The 24470-nt window shown below is 49.9% G+C and overlaps 3 protein-coding genes across 10 annotated transcripts in view; 1 reads left to right on the top strand and 2 right to left on the bottom strand.

Annotated features, from left to right (window-relative positions):
- Positions 1-8774, top strand: part of RALGDS (ral guanine nucleotide dissociation stimulator) — a 39334-nt gene extending 30560 nt beyond the window's left edge. For 3 of the 7 annotated variants that reach the window (XM_010720952.2, XM_010720949.3, XM_010720953.2), the window contains exons 2-18: positions 1327-1437; positions 1817-2013; positions 2138-2212; positions 2333-2526; positions 2835-2956; positions 3070-3285; positions 3395-3498; positions 3820-3904; positions 4473-4550; positions 4637-4723; positions 5042-5074; positions 5254-5375; positions 5455-5550; positions 5656-5857; positions 6093-6419; positions 6567-6681; positions 6769-8774. In XM_010720952.2, coding sequence (XP_010719254.1) covers positions 1327-1437; positions 1817-2013; positions 2138-2212; positions 2333-2526; positions 2835-2956; positions 3070-3285; positions 3395-3498; positions 3820-3904; positions 4473-4550; positions 4637-4723; positions 5042-5074; positions 5254-5375; positions 5455-5550; positions 5656-5857; positions 6093-6419; positions 6567-6681; positions 6769-6944 — 2340 coding nt within the window. In that variant the 3' untranslated portion in view covers positions 6945-8774. The remainder of the gene's footprint in view (positions 1-1326; positions 1438-1816; positions 2014-2137; positions 2213-2332; positions 2527-2834; positions 2957-3069; positions 3286-3394; positions 3499-3819; positions 3905-4472; positions 4551-4636; positions 4724-5041; positions 5075-5253; positions 5376-5454; positions 5551-5655; positions 5858-6092; positions 6420-6566; positions 6682-6768) is intronic. The other 4 variants (XM_031556213.1, XM_010720950.3, XM_010720951.3 and 1 more) reach the window with 3 other exon arrangements.
- A 900-nt stretch (positions 8775-9674) lies between these two features.
- On the bottom strand, positions 9675-16672 carry GTF3C5 (general transcription factor IIIC subunit 5). Of its 2 annotated transcripts, none has more exons than XM_003211313.4 (11): positions 16468-16672; positions 16100-16310; positions 15658-15856; positions 14507-14699; positions 13942-14046; positions 13346-13460; positions 12605-12685; positions 12218-12315; positions 11564-11646; positions 11136-11278; positions 9675-10417 (listed from the first exon to the last, which is right to left on the bottom strand). In XM_003211313.4, the coding sequence occupies exons 1-11, from the start codon at positions 16615-16617 to the stop codon at positions 10260-10262; spliced, it is 1536 nt and encodes a 511-aa protein (XP_003211361.1). In that variant the 5' UTR covers positions 16618-16672; the 3' UTR covers positions 9675-10259. The 2 variants fall into 2 exon arrangements, with proteins under 2 accessions (XP_003211361.1, XP_010719250.1); XM_010720948.3 differs by having other exon boundaries at positions 16547-16651.
- A 2173-nt stretch (positions 16673-18845) lies between these two features.
- CEL (carboxyl ester lipase) lies at positions 18846-24449 on the bottom strand. The gene is made up of 11 exons (XM_003211290.3): positions 24346-24449; positions 23684-23834; positions 23341-23463; positions 22597-22794; positions 22376-22506; positions 21859-21966; positions 21386-21503; positions 20767-20953; positions 20034-20237; positions 19683-19880; positions 18846-19196 (listed from the first exon to the last, which is right to left on the bottom strand). Exons 1-11 carry the CDS (start codon positions 24409-24411, stop codon positions 19010-19012), a joined length of 1671 nt encoding a protein of 556 aa, XP_003211338.1. The 5' UTR covers positions 24412-24449; the 3' UTR covers positions 18846-19009.
- Positions 24450-24470: the final 21 nt, after the last annotated feature.

Below are 24470 nucleotides of genomic sequence, written 5' to 3'. Positions count from 1 at the left end.
CTCGCATCCACGGGCAGAGAACTGGGAGGAGGATGTTTTGCAAGGAGCTGGGGTGTTCCTGGTGCATGCTGAATCGCAGTGTTCAGCCTCAGCCATGGTGTGGCTTCATGGGAAGGACATGGGAGGGATGAGGCTTAGTGGGCATGGTGGTGGTGGTTGGACTGGATGATCTTCACCATCTTTTCCAAGCGCTGTGATTCTATGAAGCACTGGGGCTGCCATTGGGAGCAGTGTGGGATGGGACACCCACTGGCAGCCTTCATCCTCGGCAAGCTCTGAGCAGTTGCCATTTCTCAGGGTTTTTTTTCATGCTCTTCAGAGTGCAGGGAAAAAAGGTGCAGGATGGCATTGGCTGTGGGTTGGCAGCGTGCTGCATCCAGCGTGTGGCTGCCTTCCCCTGCTAACGCCCTTACTGCTTCCAGGAGTTCTCCCCATCTGCTGGGCAGTGGATTTTGCCACATGCGATGTCCCAAATACTGTGGGGGCTGGGGGAGGGGGAAATCCCTTTGCCGTGCCAAGGGATCTGCAGAAATCCTCTTAGAAGAGATGCTGACTCAGCAAAGTGTGGTGGGAGAGGGCCAAACTGAATCTGAGGTGGTTTTTGCATCCCCAGGACAGAAATATAAGCCTCGTGGCTGGGTCTGGCAATGGCCCTGGGTACAACCACCTGTTCATTTGTCCCCAAGGGCACCCCGCTGCTGCTCCCTGAAGTTTTTCCCCCAATTCAGGCTGCCAAGAGAATTTGAGGACACCCCATCCCTGGAGATGTTCAAGGCCAGGTTGGATGGGGACCTCAGCAGCCTGATTTGGTGCCTGATTTAATGGTTGGCAACCCTGCCTGAGCCATGGGGGTTGGAACTAGATGATCTTTTAGGGCCCTTCCAACCCAACCCATTCTACTGTACTCTACTCTATGTTCCAAGCTTCCCCCTTGACTCTCTGCCCAGCATGCTTGGCCAACACTGCCCAAAGCTCATGGACAGCTTCACTCCCCAGTTGTCGTTTATTATGAGGTTTTGAGTGCTTGAGATGCTCATCTTAAGCTGGGGCAGATTACTCAGATTATGATCAGAGCCAGCAGCAATGTCACCTTATGTCCCATAGAGGCATAGGGAGAAGGATAACTGGGGTGTGGGTATGAAGAGTCTTGGCTCTGCTTGGGTGTAGGCAGGTACTGGGTTCAGCTGCCCCAGAGGGCTGGTTCTGCCTGCTCTGTGCTTCTGAATGCATGAACAAATTGCCTTTGGGATACCCCATCCAGGCTTGGGTGAGCATCTGTGCCACGTGTTAGCCTCTTTATCTCATGGTGTATCTTGTCCCATGCAGAGCTCCACACAGGAGATTGGAGAAGAGCTGGAGGATGGTGTAATCTACAGCATATCAGTGCGCAAAGTGCAGCTCCATCACACAGCCAACAAGGGGCAGCGGTGGCTGGGGGTAAGCTGGGCTTTTTCTGCCCAACAGGGTGACCTGATATCAGGGCTCAGAAGTCTTTACTGGGCTGCATCCTGCCCTCTTTGTGTGTCCCCACATGCTCATGGATGTGGAGATTCTGAGAGCTCCTTCCAAGCATAATCTAAAAATCATGTATTTATCTGGGCAACCCTGGGACTTGCCAGATGCTCAAGTCTTCTCAGTTGGGTTGCTGTCCACTTGGTGCCCAAGATAACCCTCCCTCTCCCCAGCCCCATCACGTCAGGTCCCATCACTACAGGAAGTTCCGAGATCCATATGATGCTTGTTGAGGTGGTGGGACCACTGTGAACTTGTATATATCCACCTTCATCCAGCCTGCTGACTTCTGCTCCTGTCCCAGCAGTTTGAGAATGAGTCGGCCTTAAACCTCTATGAGACGTGTAAGGTGCGGACAATAAAAGCTGGGACCTTGGAGAAGCTGGTGGAGTACCTGGTTTCGGCCTTCAAGGGCAATGATTCCACTTATGTCACCATCTTCCTGTGCACTTACCGGGCCTTCGCCACCACCAAGCAAGTGCTGGACCTGCTGCTCAACAGGTGAGGTGGTCGTGTCCCAAAATACAGATAGAATTGGCTGGTGTCTGAGCATCCTCAGCCAGGAGAGCTCCAGCATCTTCTGCCATGTCTTGGAGGTCTGATGGGCTTCTTCCAACCTTTTCAGATATGGCAAACTGCACGTGCAGACAAACGGGGACCACGCCAGGCACGTTGTGGATGAGAGGATGGAGCTGAAGAAGTAAGTCTGACCATGGGGTGATTGGAGTGATTGCTCTTCAGTTCTCACATGAAGGCATGTGCTGTCCCATGTGTTTCTCGCGGCACCACTCAGTTCTCCCCTCTGTTCCCTTCCCCACAGCACCATCTCCTCCATCCTGGGCGCCTGGCTGGACCAGTACTCAGAGGACTTTCGCAAACCCCCGGACTTTGCCTGCCTCAAGCAGCTCATCTCCTACGTGCGCCACAACATCCCTGGTTCGGACCTGGAACGCCGAGCCCGCATCCTGCTGGCCCAGTTCCAGCAGCAGGAGCAGAGCGAGGCCGAAGCAGAAGGTGGGGGTGGTTCCCTGCTCGTGGGGATGTCAGGGTCTGTAGGGAGCTTCAGGTGTCACCACGTGGCTGGAGAGGAGGTATACTGGGAAGCTTATCCAGCTAAACTAGAAGTGGGATTTCTAAGCAGATTTCTTAATCTGCCTTTAATCCTCTGCAGACACTTGCACCCAGGTTAAATATGCCTATTAATTTATCTGAGCCTTATCTTGAGGTGTGAAAGCACCTGGAGATGAGATGTGGTGGGGGATGCAGCGGGGTTCTGTGCTTATGGCTGCATTGCAGTGCTCAGCTTTGTGCCATCTTCACAGCTGTGGACCATGGTGGCTGCACGTTCCAGCTGGTGGATGAGAACGGGGTCGGGGATGGGAAGTCGGATTTCCTCTCCTTCTCCCCTGAGATGGTGGCAGAACAGTTCACACTAATGGATGCTGTGAGTACTCATTCAGCATTGGGTCAGTGCTGCTGCTCTGGGCACAAACCACTCTGTTCTCTCACATTTCCATCTTTTCCCAAAGAGACCCATCCCATCTCTTTATCTTCTAGGAGCTGTTTAAGAAAGTGGTGCCTTACCACTGCTTGGGCTGCATCTGGTCCCAGCGAGACAAGAAAGGCAAAGAACACCTGGCACCCACCATCCGTGCCACGGTCTCGCAGTTCAATAGCGTGGCCAACTGTGTCATCGCCACGTGTCTTGGGGATCGGACCCTGAAGCCACAGCAGAGGGCTAAAGTGGTGGAGCGGTGGATCGAAGTGGCTCGGGTAGGACAGTGCAGCCCCACTCGCCTTGCCCAGGACTGGGGTTTTGTGGTGCACAAATCCCTTGGCTTTGTTTAACATCGAGCCCTGCTGTCCCCTTATCTGCCCCCAGGAATGCCGCATCCTGAAGAACTTCTCCTCGCTCAGAGCCATCCTTTCAGCCCTGCAGTGCAACGCTGTGCACCGGCTGAAGAAGACCTGGGACGAGGTCCTGCGGTGAGCAGCACCTGGGGGTCCTGGGGCTTCTGGGAGGTCTTCGGGGGGTGGCTGTGCTGGAGCTGTGGCCCTTCAGTGTGTAGATGGGAGATGTGTAAATGGGATCATTGCGGCTCTGGCATTGCCCAAAGCCAAGGGATCTGAGGAGAGTGAGGAAACAAAGGCAGTACTGTCTGCTTCTCCTTTCCATCTGAACACCCTGGAATAACCCCAGTCAGCAAGGCCTGCTGCAGCTGTGAGCCTTGCTGGGGTCATTTGGGTGCGCAAGGAAGGGACCCAGTGTGGCACCATTGCTGACTTCCCTGTGTTTCCCCTGAACAGGGAGAGCTTCCGCACTTTCCACGAGCTCTCAGAGATCTTCTCGGATGAGAACAACCACTCCTTGAGCCGAGAGCTGCTTATTAAGGTATGGGGCACCTGTAGTCCTGTCAAGGAGCTTGGGCTGGTGTTGGCAGAAAGGTCCCCGTTGTCCCAGCTGCCAGGCAGATTGGGCATTCTGCTTCCCCACCCCAAAAGCTGTCATTGCATGAAGGTCTAGGAGCAATTGAATGGGTAGAGATAAGCAATGGGATGTGTTCTGGTGCACCTGGTGATGGCCTTTCCCCAGATGCATGTGAACAGCCTGGTGCCTCTCCAGAGGCCTCCTGGGTTAAGGTGGGGCAGTGGGGTTTGGGAAGGGCTGAAGCCAGGTGTCCGCTCAGCTTTCCAGCTCCAGACTGGGGGCTGAGATCACATGAAATACAAAAAGGAACAAAACAGCCCATTGAAAAGCTATTTATACAGAGAGCTGGAAATGGGAGCAGCATTTCCTATTCATTAAGCCTCTCCTCTGCGTTTAGCCCTGAAAAAGCTCAGCTTAGATTTCCTTTTCTTCCTCTCATTCCTTTTATGAGGAAATTGTGGCAGTAAAAGTGGCTGTGAATTTTAGCTCATGTTTCCCACTCATGCTGATGCTGTCTTTCCCCACCATCCAGGAGGGCACGTCCAAATTTGCCACCTTGGAAATCAACCCAAAGAGGGCCCAGAAGCGGCAACAGCAGCAGCGAGAGATGGTGAGTGGCTGTTCCCATGTCCCCATGTCCCTGCTGGGTGGCTGCCAGCTCTCTGCTGACCTCAGCCGTCCCTCACTATCCCCCAGGGTGTGATGCAGGGCACCATTCCCTATCTCGGCACCTTCCTCACGGACCTGGTGATGCTCGACACCGCTATGAAGGATTTCCTGGACGTATGTACCTCCATCTCTGTCCTCCTCTTTTCCTTTGTGCCCAGACATCCCCAGAGCCTGGCGGTTCAAAGTGGACGGTTGATCCCTGTTGCTGTCCCTTTGGGTATCCCATAGCCAACGCTGCACCCTATGCATCCCATAGCCAACGTTGTCCCTGTGCATCCCGTGCGCAGCTCCGGCGGGCTCTGGCAATGGGCCGCTCTCGCAGCGCCCCCTGGCGGGCACGGCACGCCTTGCAGCGGCAGCAGCCGGCGCGGAGCGGAGCGATGTCCCAATGTGTCCCCGCTTCTCACTGACGCCCGGCTCCTTCTTTTGCAGGGAGGGCTGATCAACTTTGAGAAGAGAAGGAAGGTGAGAGTTTGCACAGCTGGATGGTGGAAGGAGGCTGGCGTTGTGCGAGCCCAGGCTCTGCCACTCTTTGGGGGAAGATTCTGGTCCTTCCTAGGAGTCTTGGTGCATGGGGCTGGGCTTTTTGCAGAGGGCTGTGGGGCTGCAGACAGAGGGGGTCTGACTGCCTCCATTGGCTGCAGGAGTTTGAAGTCATCGCCCAGATCAAGCTGCTTCAGTCAGCCTGCAACAACTACAGCTTCACTCAGGAGGACCATTTTGTGGACTGGTTCCACAGTCTGGAGCGGCTCAGTGAGGCTGAGAGGTGAGTGTAAGCAGGGCTGTGCTGCTGCTCATGCATTGGGAAGTTGCAGAGAGCACTGAAACCTTTGTCTCTCCCCCAGCTATGGGATGTCATGCGAGATTGAGCCACTGTCCGAGTCAGCCAGCAACACGCTGAAGGCAAAGAAGAACACAGGAATCATCAAGCGATGGAGCGAGTGAGTCTGTTTGTCCCAGTGGGATGTGGGTTGGAGACAAGGGTCAGCAACATCATGTCCTTCCCTGGGCCTGCCCTCTCCTCACCCTCCCCTATCTCCCTGCAGCCGGCAGCCAGCCAGCACTGAGCCCTGTGCCAGCGGCAGTTCCCACTCCAAGTCCTTCGACCAGCTCAAGTGCGGGCAGTACCTGTGCAGTGGGGATGCCACTGACTCAGTCAGCGTCACCTCCGCTGGCTCCAGCAGCTCTGATGTGGAGGAGATCAACATCAGCTTCATCCCTGAGTCCCCCGACTGTCAGGAGAAGAAGGTATGGGGCAGCTTCTGGGGCTCCTGAAGCGGGTGCTTCTCTCAAGAGGGGATGGCCCTGCCTCGCACTGGGGCTGGGGAGCTGGGGCTGCTTCTGCTTCTGGGGAGCGAGGGGGGCCTCTGCTTTTTGTGGTGGAGCTGGGCTTGCCTTGGCACAGCAGGGTCTGGCAGCTCTGGCAGCTGTACGTCCCCTGCTGGCACAGGGCAGTGAGATCCCTCTGGCCTCCCTCCCCCAGCACTCGTACACCCCGTCTGTGGCTGATGGAGAAGCTAAACCCACTGTGTCCTCCGCATCCCCTCTCCTCCCTGCCCTCCAGTTCTGGGAATCCACCTCTCTCTCCTCCCTGGACACGTCGGGCATCGGCTCGGGCTCCAGCAGTGCCTCATCCTCCTCCGTCTCCTCCACACCGGTGACAGCATCTCGCACTCACAAGCGCTCCGTCTCCGGCATCTCCAGCTACTCGTCCCTCTCGCTGCCCCTTTACAACCAGCAGGTCGATGACTGCTGTATCATCCGCGTCAGCCTGGCTGTGGACAACGGCAACATGTACAAGAGCATCCTGGTTAGCACCCAGCACCCGCGTCAATTTTGGGGTTTGGAGGCTCGTCACGCTTGGATGCGGGCATGTCTCACAGTGGGAGGCTATGGAGGTGGGAGATGTCGCACCATTTTGTGCAGAATGGTGGTTAACAATGCTGTGTGCTCATAGGTGACGAGCCAGGATAAGACACCGGTTGTTATTCGCAAGGCCATGGCCAAACACAACTTGGATGGGGACCGGCCTGAAGACTACGAGCTCGTTCAGATCATCTCAGAGGAGAGAGGTGAGTATGGGGGTGGGATTCTCTTCCCGGCCTGGGCTCTGGGTGGGAACAAAGTGCCCAGCTGACTCCATCCTTGGTCCCTCCCAGAGCTGAAGATCCCCGACAACGCCAATGTCTTCTACGCCATGAACTCCGCCGCCAACTACGACTTTGTGCTCAAGAAGCGGGGTTTCTCCAAGGGGGTGAAGATCAAACACGGCTCCAGCTCCACCCTGCCCAGGATGAAGCAGAAAGGCCTGAAGATCGCCAAAGGCATCTTCTAGCCTTAGCCCCACTGCCACCCCTCACCGACGGGGCCTTGGGGGCAGGCTGTAGGCAGGCCTGGTGCTGCTGGCAGAGCCAGGAGTGATGCTCACCCGCACCGAGAGCCGCTTCGGCACCCGGCAGCCCTTCCGCTTCTCTCTGCACAAGCTCCCGTTTCAATCAGGTCTTTTGTTTTTCTACACAGGAAGGCAGCAGGGAGGAATCTCTCTCTTTTTTTATTTTTCTTTTTAAACCTTCCACGGTGCGACACTCGTCCAGCCACCGGCCTGCCCAGAGCAGGAGCCCACCTCTCTGCCGTAGGTGCCTTGTGTCCGCGCGAGCCGGGGAGCGGCGGCTTGGAGGGGCCCTTTGTGAGGAGCAGCACATGAGCCACTGCCACGTGAGCTGGGATGGGTGCTCCCCTTCTCGGCACTGGTTTACCTCCACGTCCTTCCCTGGATCACCTGGCATTGCTACCACCGCCTGTCCGTGCCCTGGGAGAAGCTGTGCTGGAAAGGATGCAGCCCCACGCCGGTGCCTCGTGGACCAGGGCTGCTGTTGATGACTGGAAGCCTCCACGTGGTCTCGCTCCTCTCCCCAATCCAGCTGCCGGCCCGCGTTCAAACCTGCACCAAAGATCAAATGCCAGTGTCCCTTCTGCAGGCAGGAAAGCTTTGCGTGCACTCCCGTGCCCCCAGAGCTGCCAGCCGAGCCAGGAGGAGGAGGAGGAGAGCAGACTGCTGTCCAAATTTGTGTAAATAGAGACCTTGTGTCTGCATGGGCAGGCAAGGAGTCAGAGAGCTTGGGGTGCTCCGGCTGCCACCGCCTGACCCACAGAAAGTGCCACTCACCTTGGGCTTTAACCTGACTTTTTCAAACACTGACTATGGGAGAAGCAGCGATGAGACTTCTTTTGTACAAAACAAAAAAAAGGTTTACTGTTTTTTTTTTTGTTTTGTTTGTTTGTTTTTCAATATTTATTGGTTGTAAATAGAAGAGATGAACTTGTACATTTTACTAACCCAGAGTCCCCTGCTGTGCAGCCCAGTCCCTCTCCTGTTCCCCCCTGTATTTAAGGCTGCTGGGAGGGATACTTACAGCAGCAGTGTTGCTCTGTCCTGCTCACACAGCAGTTGACCTCTCTGGCCTCCTCCCTTCCTCGTTTCTTTACCACTAGTCCCTCAAGCAGGAGCAGAGATGCTTGTTTTAATGACTGTAGGAAACACTAACCAAAGGGGGGGACTTTTTTTCTTTTTGCCCCTGGACCTGCTGGCTCCATTGCATTTGAGCACTTCCTCCCAGCACATCTTTTGTTTCCTGTCTGTCTGTGCTGCTGGGTGTGGGGGGGAAGCATGTTCCCTGCCTCTAAGAGAGGGGCTGGGATGCAACAACACTGGACAGTGACACTCAGAGGAGCAGGGCTGGTGGCAGAACCAGGTGGAGTGAGGCTCCTTGTTTATAAGCATGGCTGGCATTAGTTCTGTCAGCTCTCTGTCCCTTGGGTGGCATCGCCTGGGTCACCATGCCCACACTGCACATGATGGGAGCCCTTGGCACCCTGACGCAGGGGCTGCCTCCTGCCTCCCACCCTGCCCAGAGCCAGGCCCCTGCCTTTGGGTGCCAGCACCCCTGGGCCTCCCCCTGGCTCCATGCTGCTCTGTGCCTGCCAGCTCCTGCCCACCCCACTGCCTCTCTCCCCTGCTGTTGGTGTCCCCTGGAAGCCCAGCATCACCGGAGGGACTGGCTGTACCATATGTATTTTGTACCACTTCAGTGAAGGAGCACACTGCCCAGTGTGACTTGTATACAGCAATGTAATTAGTCTTTGCAATAAAATGTCGATCCTCAAACATCCCTGCTCTAAAGCAGGGGTTGTTCTGTCTTCCTTCCTGAATTGCTGGCCTGCTCCTAGAGAAAGGGGAATGGATCTGATTGTGGAGGTGGTGCTTGAGCCTGCTGCTGTATGGTAACCATGCTGAGCTTTGTTTTGTGCTTGAATGAAGAAAACAAGGCTTTTTTGTTTGCAGGACCAGTGCTTGATTTCAAGCAACTCTGTTCATGTGAATCTGTGTTGTTGGGACTGGTACCTTTTCTGGTAGCATAAATGTGACATCTGATTTACTAGTTTACTTCTTTTTATATGTGCAATGGCTGTAAGAGCAAATGCAAGGATCAGTCCTTACGTTAAGGAGATAGCAGTCTGCTTTGGCTTGAGACATCATTCCTTCACTGTTCAAGGGCTCATTTCCTAGCACAGCCAGCATGTTTATTTTTTATAATTGCACAGACTTCAGTGGAAATTGCCTGGATGGTGTGGTGCCTCTGGCTGTAGCTATTAAGGATGAAGAATAACCAATAACCAGAATTTCTCTGTGCCTCTACATAGATTACTTTAAAGCTGAGTGTTTTGAAGATGAAAGGACTACCTTGTACAGACAGGGCTGTTAATTCTGACTTAGCAGGAAATGGCACTAAGTATCCACGTAACTGCAGTCTTCCCAGAGAGAAGAATTTCAAAAATAGCTGGGAAATAAGTAAACCATGACACAAGAGATTGCTGGTTTCTTTGGCCTCAGGCTAACTGTTGATAACAAGTTTGGCTTCAGATGTTTTCCTCACATTTCTAAGAGTGTTTTTTCTTGGCGCCTGATAATACCCTACCTGAAAGTGGAGCACCCACAGCATTAGAACAGTTATCAGCTACTAATGATAAACCTTCCACTTGTAACACGCTGGGGAATGCACAAGACTTAAAACATGCCAGCAGTTCTTTAATTTCTGTAACTGAATGGTAACCTCTTCAAACAATTTTCTATTTTCCACATGGCCATCAACCCAGACAAGGTGTATTTCTTACAGAGAATTGGGAACATAGTTTCTCCTTTTTAAGGTGTATTGCCAGCTGGTTTCAATTCTTTTTTTTGGGAGACTGTTGAGCTGCTACAGTAAATACCAGCTAGAGCCTGGCAAGAAACCTGTTATCTCCATGGTGGCAATATTCTGAAGGCTTATTATCCAACAGTTATAAAAATAGAATCATAGAATCACAAGGTTGAAAAGGATCATGTAGTCCAACTGTCCTCCCATCACCATTACTACCACAAGCTACTAAACCACATCTCCTAGCACCTCACGCTGATGCTGTGGGGGCCATGGTGCCTGAACATCCAAAATGACAGCTATCAGCAGGCACCACAGTCAGTGCAGACAGGTAGTGAGCAACTTAGTACAAGTTCTGCTCTCACACACCCTGTGTATGGTTGCTGAAATATCAGCACTGAAGGAACAAGAGCCAAGAAAATTCTGTCCAACAGCAGTGAGACTACTCACTGAGTTCACACATAGTCTAGGATTTCTGTTTCCATTTCATTTTCACTTCCATCAGAAGGCTTGAAGTCTTCTTCCTCCTCCTCTTCATCGTCCTCATCCTCTCCAGACTCATAGGCCAGCTGTTCTTTGCCATCTTCACTGCTTGTTGTACTTGAGAAAAGAGCTTAATTAGGAAGAAAGAAAGGAAGACGTGATGATGTATCTCTCAGTGCAACCTGAAGAAATTTGCAATAAAGTTCATAAAACAATGAGAGTAAGGCAGAAGCCTGAGGATCACAGTTAAGGCTGCACATGTGTAGTGGAGATGCTAAATCAGGGCTTGAAGCAGTGACTGAGCACCTGGTTGGAAGGCAGGGCCAACCCAGGGCAGGTCAGGTGTATGCAATGTACTGAATGACCAGAAGGGCTGGAGCCAGGATCCACCCCTGCCCAGACCTCATTTAAGCATTAGCAGAGGAAGCAAGGGTATCTTGCTGGGGATCCCTGCATACCTGAGGCCCTCCAAAGGTAAGCAGCTTTTTTCTTTTGTTTCTGTGTCCATAGCTGCTGTATTTGGGCTTATCCTCATTTACTGCAGCTAAAGACATCTGCCATCCTATTATCACTGTACTTTTCATACATAGTGTTACAAACCTGAAGGCTATGATGCTGGAATAGTGAAAAACAAAACCTCTTAGCATTTCCTAGTCTCCAACCCATGTCACATGGTAGGCCAACAGCCTCAGCTCTCCCACTGTAATGCATGAGAGCATGGCACACCATAGGAGGTAAATATAGTAGTGCTACTTCCCCAGCACTGACAAGATCCTAACACAGTCTCTATGTCATCAGGTAAGTGGTAATACGCTGCTTGGAATTTTGAGGTTCAAAAGCATCCGTACCAGGTCTTGTGGATCTGATTATCTGCTTTATCATCAGGGACATGCTATCTCGCAGATCATCACTAGTCTTTGGGAGGCACCATCCATCCCGCTCCGTGCATTCTGACTCTGTACCATCATTCCGATGGATGATTTTTTGTAGGCTAAAAAGCAACAAAAAGAAGGTGAAATGTTAGCCTTCTACGCTCGGTTGCGGGTTTCAAATAAGACAGACTGTGGCTTACTTTGCTTTCCTTGAATTGGAAAGTGTGTTTGGTTATTCCCCTGCCTTATGGGAAAAGAAGTTTAGGTGAGAAGTCTGTCCTGTTTTTATTCAGAAGCCAATGCATCTTAAGTTTCTGGTCAAGGAGAGTGAGAGTAATGAAGTGAATATAAGCAGGCTTTGAAATCTAGTTCTAAAAGAGGATTCAGCTGGCAGTGAGTAGTACCTTTCCACATTCAAGTCACAGAGTTGATAGAACATCTGGCGATAAGGGGGTAAGGCTCCTTCTCGGAAAACATAGACCGATTCCTAAGAGGAAAGATGGAAAGGATTTAAAGGGCATTCTGAGGTGTAACAGGGCAACTCTGGTATAATAGCAGAGTACTGAGTAAACAACAAGGCACTTCCTGCACAGATCTGCCCCTAGTCATAAAACACTTAGTATCCGAACTACAGCTTCATTAGTAGCTTGTTACTGCATATCAGCAGTTTTGTTCTAGCAAAAAGGAAGAAGAAAACCAAACAGGTTCCTATTTAAGTATTAATTTTACCCTGCTTGTTCTGCAGTATGACCCGATAAACACATGGCAATGTTTTGCACTTCTCTGCCCTTTACGTTCTCCAGTTTTCTCAACTGAAACAGTGTTCATTGCGTTTAAGGCTGGAGCAAAAGTACCAATCCCCAGTAAGAAATATGTTCACAGAACAGCAGGTGAAGTTCTGTAGTGACAAATTCAACTAGCAGCTCACCAGATAAACTTGTGACCTTCAACTCATTCATGTCTCGATGAGAAACTCACACCCTCAATGAATTCCAAAACAGAAAACAGTCCCTTTTTACAATTCTATTTCAGTATTCTGGTAAAAGAGTAATGCTTACCTTCAGTTTATACCTGCTGGAGGGAGGCTTTTTTGCACCAGATGCACCAGGAGTACCAAGTCCCTGCTTCAGATCGTGTACGCTGACTGTATGACTTACTGAAAGACAACAGAGACCTGATTAGGAACAAATTCACTGTGGCATTGTACCGTTGCCTCCCAGAGTTGTTTCAGTGTGGCTGCTCAGCAAAAAGCAGATCAACCCAGCAACTGAGCACGCACGGCTGATTCTTCAGAGATGTTACCAGATAGTAAATAGATCATGGGAAAGGTATGAGTTCTAATTTTGGCTCAGCTGGAGCACAGGGAGACTTCTCACTACCTGAGAGTAGGATGGAGTAAAACAAAGAAACAAGAGTCAGACAGCCCTTCAGCTGCCACGACATACCTGGCTTTTTGACAGTGATGGGCAGGCTGTAGTTGTACGTGCTGCGTTTTGCTTTCACTGGCATGTCGTTAGGGGTGTAACCTAGAGGTGAGAAAAGAAAACCAAAAGTGAACTGAGGATAAGTATCCCACAGAATATGCCTAGCTCAGTAACAGAAGTGCTGGACTACTGTGTGAAACGAAGGCTGATTTTTGGGATACGCTGACTTTTGCAAGATATAGAGAAGTGTAGAGAAGATAACCCCTTTTTGGTTGGAAAGAGGGGAAGATGTGATCTGATCATAATAACAAGATGACAGCTCTCTCAAGCAGTTATTACATGACCTCAGAAAGTCCTTTCCTTCAACTTGCTCTGTACAAAATCACAGCAAAGGAACCCTGTGTACCACAGCCTGTGTCCCGGTGTCCTGCACATGCAAGCAACAGAATCTACTGCTTAGTGCTTCCCCTGAGCAAGAGTGAAAATGGTCTGCTGACATACACTTGGGCTTTGAATGCATGGAAAAGGAAAGTCAGATAGCTGTTTGTAAGGTTTGGAATATGCCAAATGAGGGAAGAAATACTGCTTAGTATAAAATAAAGTTTAAAGGAGTTCACAGAAGAACTACAGGAAGGAATGAACTCAAAAGATGCACTCTCCATCAGAGCAGACAGAGCAAAAGAGTTTGAAAACAAACAAATAAAAGAACTACAAGGATTAACCATACAGCAGAGGTGGTCTCTGTGGGTCAGACCCTTTTACCATATTTCATTCCACAGCGAATTCGGAAGTCCAGTACTTGATAAATCTTTGCTTCAGGGTGTTTTCTAGGGTCATACCCAAACCTAACCCATAAGCTTCTCCAAGGACCTGTTATCTGTGTAAACAAACAGGGGGGACAAGTTGCAAATACAGTGTATTGCAGTCTCTTAGAAAATTCTAATGTTTTCCTGCACTGTCCAAACTTATTTCCTTACCAGTTCCTTCATCACTTTCTACAACTAGTTTTACATACCAAAATTGGGCAACGTGCTGAAGCACAAATATCTGTGTGCCTTTAAAAATAATCTGCAAGGTCACAAGAATCTGTTTGGAAAGAAATCTGCTATCGTTGCCAGATGGACAATCAATCAGAGTGTCTGACTGTATGACAAAGTAGACCAGACCCAACAGAGCTAACAGCTGTTGAATCCTCCATGGTTATAACTTTTGTTCAAGAGGAAGATTTACTTTCCCTCTTCCTCTTACATTAAGCTCAGCTAAGACCTCAGAAACTGCAGAGAGCAAGGAACACTCAGGTTATCCACCCTTGATTTCTGCTAACTCGGACAGGAACACGGGCAGATATACAGACTTACCATGTAGTATGCCAAACAAGGCAACAGAAGTTTCAGCTTGTCTGGATGGACGCTGATATTTGCTTTAACTGCATTTCGAGACCAGACTGGGCGAACCTCAAAGAGCTAAAATAATACATAATAATTTCAGTTACATGCCCCTCATTCAATTGCTTGACATGATGGTGTCATGCCTTGACAAATTTTTATCCCACCCATTATTTACAAGAAGTGCAGCTGTTCTGGACAAACATTCTAGTATCCTGGGAAGTATAGCTCCTCTCATTTGAAGGATTAGAGAACAGAAAAAGCAAATGTTCTTTGCCAAGATTTCAAATGACAGCTGACAGTGAACAGGAATCAAACCCAATTGCCTGGATTTGGAATCCTGGTGTAATTCAACAGGTCACACCATCCTAACAATATTATACACAGAACTTCACAATCACAAAACCTACAGAGGAGCCAGCAAGTAGTTAGGATTACAGCTATTTTCTGGGAAGTCAAAGAAAAGGGCTGCATGCAGTCTTCCTCCACAGCACATCAGGGCTGAGTGCCCAGCCCAGCTCAGGAACGTGGCACGTACTTTTTTCAGCTCTTCCTCCACCTTCCTATCCACAGGATTCGTGCATACTTTCTTCCAGGCCTGTGCAGCAGCATCCAGTGGTTTGGTTGGCACTTCATCATCGAAGTTCACAAAGATGGCATTGTTGGGGCGCCGGGCCCTGCTGAGGCCAATGAGGTTCTCAGCTGACACCTGGGGATTGTTGTAGCCATCCCTACAAGACAGGGCAGAGGACTGGATTTGCTGTCTGCCTATGGGACACACAGGCATGTGGATTTCATAGGAACATCAAAAAAATGAAGTTTGTTTTCCAGATGACTGATGAGCAAGAATCAAGCTGTATGAGCAGTGGGTTTTACTTTGGCCTCAGCTCTCATGGATTCTGGAATCACGTATTTGTGACCACAAAGATTTTTGCGACACCACTGAGGAAGGGAAATTCCATTTAAAAAAAAACAACACCATCAAAATGGCCAAACTACCTCTGATGAAAGAGGTCTCCTGTGCTACCCGAGAGAAACCCCCCAGGCAGTTTATCACTGATTTGTATGACATGGATTTGTAGCACAACAGGCTGCACGTTCTCTCCTTGTTCCACTGTAACTCTTGGAGTTCACCAGGGTACAGGGACAACGTAACATGGAAATGCAATTATTAAGATATTTTTTTCCTCTACATGCTGATAAAGGATAGTGAGAAAAACAAAAGCTGTTTCTTGTGGGAGATCTCACAGAATATGCTTCAGGCATAAGTGACCACGGGCCTGGAAGGAACAGATCCAGCGGATGTGGTCAGAGGAACATATGGCATTGACTCCTCATAGCCTCCACACACCTCCAGCCCATGGGAAGCAGGCAGAAAGACACGCTTGTGTGTCCCATGCCATGTGCTGTTTCCTGCAGGAAAAGCTATCTCTTCTACTGAGCACTCAGTAGCAAAAAATAATGAAATGCATGACACGTATTTAACGCTGGCCTGATGCTTCAAGAGCATAGATTCTATAGAAGCACTGATGTCAGAATGGATTCCATTCATCTCCATATGATGAAAAAGGAAACCTTAACTTGAAGATTTGCCTGTTAGAAGTATATATCAAACTAGAAAAATGCGTCACTGTCTTTCCTTTCAAGAAGCAACATGGACTATTTATTACAATGAGAAAAGGCACTAACCGGTGTTGGACATCTGGCCGATAGAAATAGTCAACAGGAGTGTCCAGTCGTGAGAAAATTGGTGGAGGGATGTACAGAGGTAATTCCCTATTGAAAAATTCTTCCTTCTCTGGCTTGAGCATTAGGACTTTGTCGTACATGGAGGTTTGTTTGCCATCAGGACCAGAATGCATTGCTAGGTACTGGAAATCTGACATTCCTATGGGAAACAAGTCATATAGAATCATAGAATTATACGAGTCAGAATGCTGTGAAGTGTATTGTGAAGATAATGCTTCTCCCAACGCTCAGCTTTCAGGAGCAGGAGTCTGATAGATCTATGCAAAGCTTTATACAGAAAGGAGGCTGTAATAATAGGTGTGATTTCCCTTCCAGCCTTAAAAGGAAACCTTTCTCTTTCCCATCAGTCTTTAAGCCCTGAGGACAAAAATACCAGCATTACCTTGAAATTTGTAAACCGTCGTGATGATCCCCATAATTTCCATTTCAAACTGCACGTCCTGCTCCTCTGCACCCACCCGCTTCCTCCCGGTCCTCCTCTTCACCTTGAGCAGCATGGCGGAGGCGGGGAAGCGGTTGGCACACACCGGATGGCAGTAGGGGTCCTTGGGGCGGAAATACAGCTCCAACCTTTTGCCGGGGTCGGCGTAGATCTGCATCACGGACGGCACGCCGTCAGCTCCACACCTTCACATCACCCCGGGGCCTGGAAGGCCTTCCCACCACCTCCAGCACGGCGCCGGACCGCCCCGATCCTCCGCGTAACCCGCAGCCCGCCTCCCTCACACGCGGCCTCAGGCAGCCCCTCACCCGCGACACCCCTTCCTCTCCTCCCAGAGTCCGCAGCATCGCGCCGACATCCCGCACCAGCCCCGGATATTCCACGCACACCAAGCGCGGAGCGCTGGGCAGTTCCAGCACCCCCGAGCCTCGCTCCGTGCGCTGCCCGTCCGCCGCCATCGCTGCCCGGTCCGTCCCCAATCCGTTCCCGGTCCGTCCCCCGTCCCTCCCCCGCAGCCGCAGCGCGATGGTTCCGCCTCACGGAGGTTCCGGGCCGCCCTTAGCTTCCACAACGCGCTGCGCTTAAAGAACGGAGTGTGAGCATTCTGGAGAGACACGAGGAGGCTCTGCTGTGTGCATTTGTGTGCTCTCCTTCTCTGAGGACGGCCGAAGGCTGTAAGACACACACCTGCACTCGGAGCTGTGTAAGAAGAGCAAAGAGATGTGGCAGATAAATAGCGAGAGATCGTGGCTTGGAGACTGTTATATGGGTTCTGCTCGCTTGGAGAAATGGACTTTGTCAGCTCCCTGGGGATGTGCACGCAAAGAACGTTGCAAATAAAAAACCTCACTGGCCTATCCTTATAGACCGGCTGGGATGTGCTTGGATAGGCAGCTAAGCAGAAAGCAAGAGGCTCCAGTGTCAAGATTAGGGAAATGGACGAGGCAGACATGATAAACGTTTACAAAACTAGCAGAGATCAGGAGGTAACAAATTATGAACCAATAATGAGAGAGAGAGAGAGGAAGCATCAAATAGATTATGAACCTGGAGTACTCGACCAACGAAGAAATGGGGAAAGAATCCTTAATGTTGGGGGTGTAGAGAATATCAGGCTATGATGTGTTTTTGGTTGTGTGCTTCTGCTTGCAGGACACCCACCACTGCAATCACAAATCAAAACATTTTCACAAGAGATCTGGTCTTCAAAGAAATCAGTTGGTTATTTCTCACTCCCACCATCCAGGAGAGCAGGGCTGAATTCACTACCTCGGAATCAGCTTGAGGAGAGCTCAAGAGCAGCAGCAGCAGCAGCAAGAGGTGATGAGTTCACAGAATCACTGAATATCCTGAGCTAGAAGGGAGCCATCAGGATCATTGAGGCCAACTCCTGGCTCTATGCTGGCCCACCCAAAAATGAGACCATATGCCTGAAAATGTTGTCCAGATGTGTAGGCACAGCTGCGCCCATGTCCCCTCCCCTGTAGCTTTTGGCACCCATCCTGGTGTCCCTTGCTGTCCTCCAGGGTGTTATGCAGGGCACCATTCCCTATCTCAACACCACCACGTTTTCTGGGCTTATGCACCTCCATGTCTATCCTCCTTTTCTTCTCCCGTTGCTCAGCCTTCCCCAGAGACTGGGGATGCAAAACAGAACGGTTGGTCTCCTCAACAACTGATGCTGCTTCTCGGGCATCCTATACCCAGCGCTGCACCCTATCAATCCCATAGCCAACGCTGTTCCCTGGGCACCCCATACGCGGCTCCGGCAGGCGCTGGCAATGGGCCGCTCTCTTAGCGCCCCCTGGCGGGCAAAGCGCGCACTGCAGCGGAGTCTTCCCAGATAAAGAACAGAAAGCAGCTGGTGAAGTTCTGGTGAGTTCTGCACAGGTGAGTTCTAGTTTCTCTGGCCTTGGGCTTCACGGTGGTCACGTGGCTTTAAGTGTTTCTCTCCGCGTTTTTAAGACTATTTTCAGTGTTTGTTCTGCCTGAGCAGAAATTCTTATCCAAAAGTAGAGTGCCTGCAATGTCTCTCTTTTTCTCCTAGTTCTCTGCTTGCATTACATTTGTAAGACCACAGCTATCTATGAACTTTCCTTTCATTCCCCACCGAACAAATCTGCTTGTGCTCGCTGAACATTGGAAAATTACTAAGTGGAAACAGATGAAGGGTAAATACCCTTTGATACAGCTGCCAAGGTGCTGTGTACCAGAGCTGCATGCAGGGAAGGATGTCGGTATGGGACAAGGTTGCGAGCATCCACGGTGTTGTAAAGTTGGGAATAGCTCCAGGCACAAATCCTGGGTGACAAATCCTGATCCTCTTCTTAATTCCTTGGTTCAGAGCTGTAGCTCACAGCCTAGCTTGGTCTTTGTGAAGCAGAGACTTGTGGCCATAAACCAGTGTAGAATAACCTCCTTGCATTTATTATTATTATTATTATTATTATTATTGTTAACTGGGCAACATTTCTCTAAGATATTTGTGTGCATATATTATAACCATAATTATCTATTAGATGTTTATTATTAGTGTGGATGATTAGAATCTGGCAATATGAGGTACAGATCAGGATTGGGTCTGTCTGATAGGGATCATGCAAGGCACAAGGAAAAATAAACCTTGAGCCAATGATGCACTGATGCATCATTAACTGAACCACTGCTGTCAGGGGAACGTGCTTTGCTGAGAGACTAGATGCTGCTTCCTGCCTAACTGTAATGTTAGGGAGTAAACCGTAATGACAAAGACATTCAGAAGCCAAAATCCCTCAGTTGCAAGCAAGCCTTTAATGAACTTGGTCTGTCTTTCAAAGGTAGTTTTGCTTGGGTTTTCAGCAGCTCCACAGTCTAGGATGTGCTGGCAACCTTTGGCAGATTTAGATAGACCGAATTCCAGTAGTTCACATATGAGGTTCTCAGATTCTGTTTCACTGAATTATAGTTTATTTTATTGTTGATTTCCAGGTAGTAACCACCCTCAGTGGTGTAGGGTGGCCAGGTAACAGGCACTTTGGAATTCCCACTGTTGGGGTCACTGGGGAAAAAAAGAAATAGGAGTTTAGTCTTATCATGGTAGATTTGTGTTCTCTGCAGATCTTATCTGTGCTCAAGTGAGGCTTTAAGTGAGTGCAAGGAGGGAGTTTCAAATTTAGACAAGTGATAGCTAGGTGCCTGCTAGGAGCAACCTGCCAACCTGCGTTCTCCCCCTTTGGTTCCCACTAGCACTGGCCCTGGCTGCACACAGCAAACTGAACTCCTCCCCAACTCCAGGGTTCAGAAAGAAATGTCATCAGAAAGTTTAAGCAGAGATCACAAGTTCTGAAAACGCTTCTGCTGTTCCCAGGTGTTCTTTGGATGAAGAAGGCTCAGAGCAAACTCTATCACTGGGAGACATAGAGCCAGGTTTGCAAAAGTACAGAGGGCACCTTGCTTTTGAGAATTGCTTCTGAGAAGTTAATAGACAAAAGCAACAGATTGAAGTGCTGTAGCAAGCCCCAGAGGTGGAACCAGAATCACTTACCCAGTCCTGGCAAAATTGGTCCAATAAGCAATCATGGCAGATGAGACTGTCCTGTGCTTGGGCAGGTAGCCTAGAGGGGTGGCAAAGGGTTTCCCAAACACGTACTGCAAGTCATCAGCGTGGTCTGCCCCTACCCAGCTTGGATATATGGGCATTCGAGATGGCTGGGAGAACAAATAGCTGTATGTCTTGCCACTCCTGGGGAAATAAAATAGCAACTGTGAGTGGAGAGCAGGAAAAGGAGTGTGGATTCATAACTATGCTCCAAACACTGGCGGAACCCTTCATGCTGGAAGTAGCATTTTGGTTCCCAAACAAGTTCTGAGCCCCTACCAATGCTGTGCTCCTCACCGGGCATTCTTATGGTGCAGGTTTAGTGTCCACTGCGTGGGAATCAGGAAAATGTAGTCAGTAGTCAGGTCCACCACTGTTTTCTTCATGACTTGTTGCTCTGGGTTATCACCCCACGACTGCGTGTAGAGATCGTACGTCAGGTTGGCTCCTCTCTCACCCCTATCTGCAGTAAATCCTTTGACCAAGTTAAAGAATTCACTCCTGAAAAGACAAGAGGTATGAACTAATTGAGGATCAGCAGCTTGAAGAGGAGCATAGAAGTTGTCCCAACTCCCTTTGATGTTCACGTCCAACCCCTGTGGTTGGCAACTGTTTGGTGAAGTAAAAGCCAGGAGTTTCAATCCAGGTCTTAGATGGAGAGAAGGTGATCCACAACTTTCTCAGCAGAACCGCTTGGGTTCCAAATGGGCCATAAGCTCTTTTAGTCCTGAAAGAGGGGTCTTATGGTCCAGGCACCCAGCAGTTCTGCATGAACGTGCTCCACACAGAGAGCATCAGGGATGCCAAGCTTGTCTCTACTGCTGAGTTCAGGGGTACCTTAAAGATATTTGGGAAGGCTTCCCCACTAAACTAGATCTTTTTCTTGAAGGCTCTGGGCTTGGCAACACATGCCTTGGGCACCCCAACTTGGAGTGACATCCTGTGCTGAAGATAGTGCCCCTTCCAGTCCTTGGTGTTTGGGAATATGTTAAAGTTCCTCTTGATAAGGGTTTTAGGAATGTCCTCTTACACGGTGATTTTCTCTAATGGACGGTTGATAGCAGGTAAATCAATGCCAGCAAAGAAATGTCCATCCATGTTATTGACCCCAGCAATGTAGTCAATGTCAGCAGCATTGGCAAAGAGGTTCTCTGGCATGTCAGGGAGGAAGTCTCCATCAACAACAGGAGTGATGGAGAGTGTATGAACCAGGGGACCTGCAGCAGGAAGCAAATACAGAATCTGTTAGGAGCATGGAAAAAGCAGATGTGTGGCCTGGCATATCTTACTGCTTAAGGAAAAAAAAAATAGAAGGATGTTGTCAGTTTGTTGCTGTCTCTAAGCTATATTCTGGAATTCCTCTTGCTGCTTTCATGAAACATTGCAAAAGAGAAAGCTACTTGTTCTGGAGCCAAGGCACAACCCCTAGACAATTGATCTGCCACCACTGCCGTTGCACAACCAACAGCATTCACTCAGCACTGTGTGCACCTGTCTGTGGAAGAGTGACTGCAAAATCTGTCATTGTTGTCCCCTTACTGAATGACACAAGCACTGCTTAAATACTTCTGGCAATCACCCCAGTACCCCTTTGAAGGCTTAGTGAACCTTTTGTGCATGGAGGACACAGCATAGGCTGGGGGACGTACCAGGCAGGGAGATCAGTTCCATGTGGAAGGCCAGTGTCAGGGCTTTGGGGTCAGTGGCACGGATGCAGTTGGCCAAGACTGTGGTGTTATCTGTGGGGCAGCCCACTTGCTCTCCAACCTGCAGAAGAAGAGAGAGACAAAGCTCATGGCATCACTCTCTGAAGCCAGGCTGCATTCCCAGCTTCCCAGAGGAGAGCTTGGTTTTAATCTCAAAGATTCGTGTTTCCAAAGCTTTGTGTTCGGCAGCATGGCTCCTGCTAAATCCCATACTTGCTATGCTCTTTTCTATGAAATCTCTTTTCTTTTCTTTTTTTTTTTTTGTACCCTCAAGTAAGACTTCAGCTTTAGGATTGCTGCCTGGAGTGACACAGCCACGATCCAGCCAGCCTAGGTAGGTGTTCAGGCCACTAAAACTGTCCCATGTACCAGCCTCCCTCCATGTGTTGGGGTCCCTCTGCAGAGGAGCACGTTACCTTTTTAGCCCAGGTGAGTGGGTCATTTTGTATGGCCCAGCTGCACAAACTGACACCACTTTGGCTGATGGCTCTTTTGAACAGACCTGCATTCTTTGGGGACAGCATCTGCAGCACAAAATAGCACAAAATAGAGAGCTTCATTCATGAAAACATGAAGAAACAATTACATGCCAGAGCTGGCCAATCCCCCTCACAATTTGTACACAAGGTGCAGGGAAGGAGCCAGCTCTTGTTATACTTAAGACTCAGTAGTTGAAGTTGGGCAGGTAGCCTAGAGGGGCAGCAAAGGGTTTCCCAAACACGTACTGCAAGTCATCAGTGTGGTCTGCCCCTACCCAGCTTGGATAAATGGGCATTCGAGAGTAAAAAGGTGGTATGGTGAGAAGGAGAGAAGAGGAGGGCGGCAAGGGGACATGGCATGCATGGAGGAAAGCATCAGAGTGCCAAGGGGGCTGTTTTGCCCATTTGCAGAAATGAGAAGCAGCTACAGTGTGGTCTAACAAGGACAACAGACCTGCAGGGAGACACTAGCACCACCAGCTGACTCCCCAAAAATGGTGATGTTGTCTGGGTCCCCTCCAAAGGCCTTGATATTCCTCTTCACCCAGGCAATAGCCATGTGCTGGTCCTTCAGCCCATAGTTCCCTGAGCAACAGAGGGTACCCACCATTCAGTCAGGGCACAGCCAAAGATGGGGAGCTGGCAGGGTCCCCTAAGAGGGAGCAGCTGTGGTACCTGGCATGTTTTCGTCTCCAGTGCTGAGGAAGCCCAGGGGCCCCACACGATAGTTGAGGGTCACCACAATCACGTTGCCCCGCACAGCAATCTCCTCACCATCATAGAGGTAGTTGTCAAGGAAGTTGGCTCCTTGACTCCCTCCAAAAAGGAAGGCACCGCCGTAGATCCAGACCATGACTGGCAAGTTGGTGGAGACTAGGAGGTGAGGAGGAAAAGCATTATGAACCACTACACAGCCAGAAGGTGCTGCCTACTTCCATGCCCATTCACTGAGCACTGCTCCACTTGGGCGTGGACCTACTGGGGCTGACACAAATGCCCCTGTCATCTTCATTGTCATCTTACCCCAACGCAGGAAAAGCATTCCCAGGACAACAAACCTGTATGGGCTTTTCCTATTGGGTGACATCCCAAGCAAATTATTTTCTTTCCTTGACAAGAAAAGAACTTTTGTATCTCTACTAGAGTGTAGGACAGTCATTTGTCCAGAAAGGGTTGTCTCCAATTCAAGGACATGATAGCTCATGGCCAAGAAAATCTCTGCTCTGTAGAAGAGTCTGCAACTCCCAGTGGGATGCAGCTGAGGAACGGTGGCTGAAATCTCTCCTACCCTTCCCACTGAAAACCAGTACTTCTGTGCTTGCTCATTATGGAAATGTAGCTGTTGAGGGATGCTCCAAAGCAGTTTATCCATAGAAGGCAACTGAGAATCTCCTCCTCAGGTCTCTGCCAAACACATACCCTCTCTCCTCCCTTGAGGGACCCAGATGTTCAGATAGAGACAGTCCTCTTTCCCACGGACATCAGTTTGTGCAAGCGTCAACTGCATGCAGCGATTTTTAAATTTTTTTGCTTTCAGCGTTCCTGAGAGAAGAAAGGAAATACAACATGTCCTGGTTAGAGGTGTCAGCTTTTGGTTGTAGGCTCTGTCCACCCATCTTCCCCTCTGTAAGTCCGGCAGAGGCAGCAAAGCCTTCCCATCCACTGTTACTGAGGGAGTGGGACCCTTTCCTGCGTGAGCTAGCTCCTGCCAGCAATGGACTAAAGAGAGAGAAGTTAAAATAAACCCAAAGCTCGATCTTACCTTCCCAGCCAGGATGAGGTTGGGGGTCTTGCAGTGTCTTTGGAGGGGCAGCAAAAGGGATTCCTCTGAAGATATCCACATAGCTCCCAAAGAGTCCCCGTCGTTTACTCTCGCCTTCCACAAAACCTCCCTCGGTGAGCACCACACCCAGCTAAACGTGGGACCATTGAGAAGAAAATAAATCCCTTGCAATCCTTCACGACTGAGGCTTCTCGTGTTGCCAGCACCCACACCTTCCCCTGGCTGGAGGATCCCCCAACACAAAGCGACTCGCAGTCCCCTCTCCCCAGCCATCCCTGGGATTCCTTGTGGGAAGCCCACAGGTAGCTGCTGCTAGAGATGTGCCCACACCAATGTCCTTCATGTTGCCCTTTGGAGCAGACAGCCAGCAGCACTTTCTCTGCTCTTCCATATGTACGTGGTAGATTGTGAGAACCTACAGCCTTAAGATTTAAGCCAAGCCAGATCTGATAAAGAACTGTGCAGGGCACTTTTGTGAAGACACCAGTGAGAGCCTTTTCAAGAACAACACCCTGCCTTTGCTGTCACTGTTTGCAGGCCTTTTTCATGGGCTTCAGAGCAGACACTGGAGAAATTTGCTCATTCGGGCAAGAAACAGGCAAAAAGTCTTATGAAGCTGTAAGAAATGCCTATGTACTTACAGTTGCAGCCTGTGCCACCCCGAGGCAGCAGCACAAGGCAAAGCTCAGAATCGCCCAGCGAGCCATGGTGTGCACCTGAGGAGCCTGCCTCCAAACACAGGCCAACGTGTGTATATATAGGTAGC

The sequence above is a fragment of the Meleagris gallopavo genome, chromosome 19, assembly GCF_000146605.3.
Source record: "Meleagris gallopavo isolate NT-WF06-2002-E0010 breed Aviagen turkey brand Nicholas breeding stock chromosome 19, Turkey_5.1, whole genome shotgun sequence".
Taxonomy (NCBI): domain Eukaryota; kingdom Metazoa; phylum Chordata; class Aves; order Galliformes; family Phasianidae; genus Meleagris; species Meleagris gallopavo.
This window is presented reverse-complemented; position numbering and strand designations above follow the sequence as displayed.

Bases quoted from the DNA above. Each gene is read 5' to 3' on its own strand.
- GTF3C5 (XM_003211313.4), bottom strand. From the start codon at position 16,617: ATGGCGGCGGACGGGCAGCGCACGGAGCGAGGCTCGGGGGTGCTGGAA. The intron at 12,686-13,345 runs GTAAAAGGGTCT...TCTCACCTCTAG, and splicing joins TCGCTGTGGAATGAAATATG to GTTACACCCCTAACGACATG. The intron at 11,279-11,563 runs GTACTACTCACT...GTTGCTTTTTAG, and splicing joins TGTGACTTGAATGTGGAAAG to CCTACAAAAAATCATCCATC.
- CEL (XM_003211290.3), bottom strand. From the start codon at position 24,411: ATGGCTCGCTGGGCGATTCTGAGCTTTGCCTTGTGCTGCTGCCTCGGG. The intron at 23,464-23,683 runs GTAAGATCGAGC...TTCTTCTCTCAG, and splicing joins ACCTCATCCTGGCTGGGAAG to GAACGCTGAAAGCAAAAAAA. The intron at 21,504-21,858 runs GTAACGTGCTCC...CTTCTTCTGCAG, and splicing joins CACTCACCTGGGCTAAAAAG to GTTGGAGAGCAAGTGGGCTG.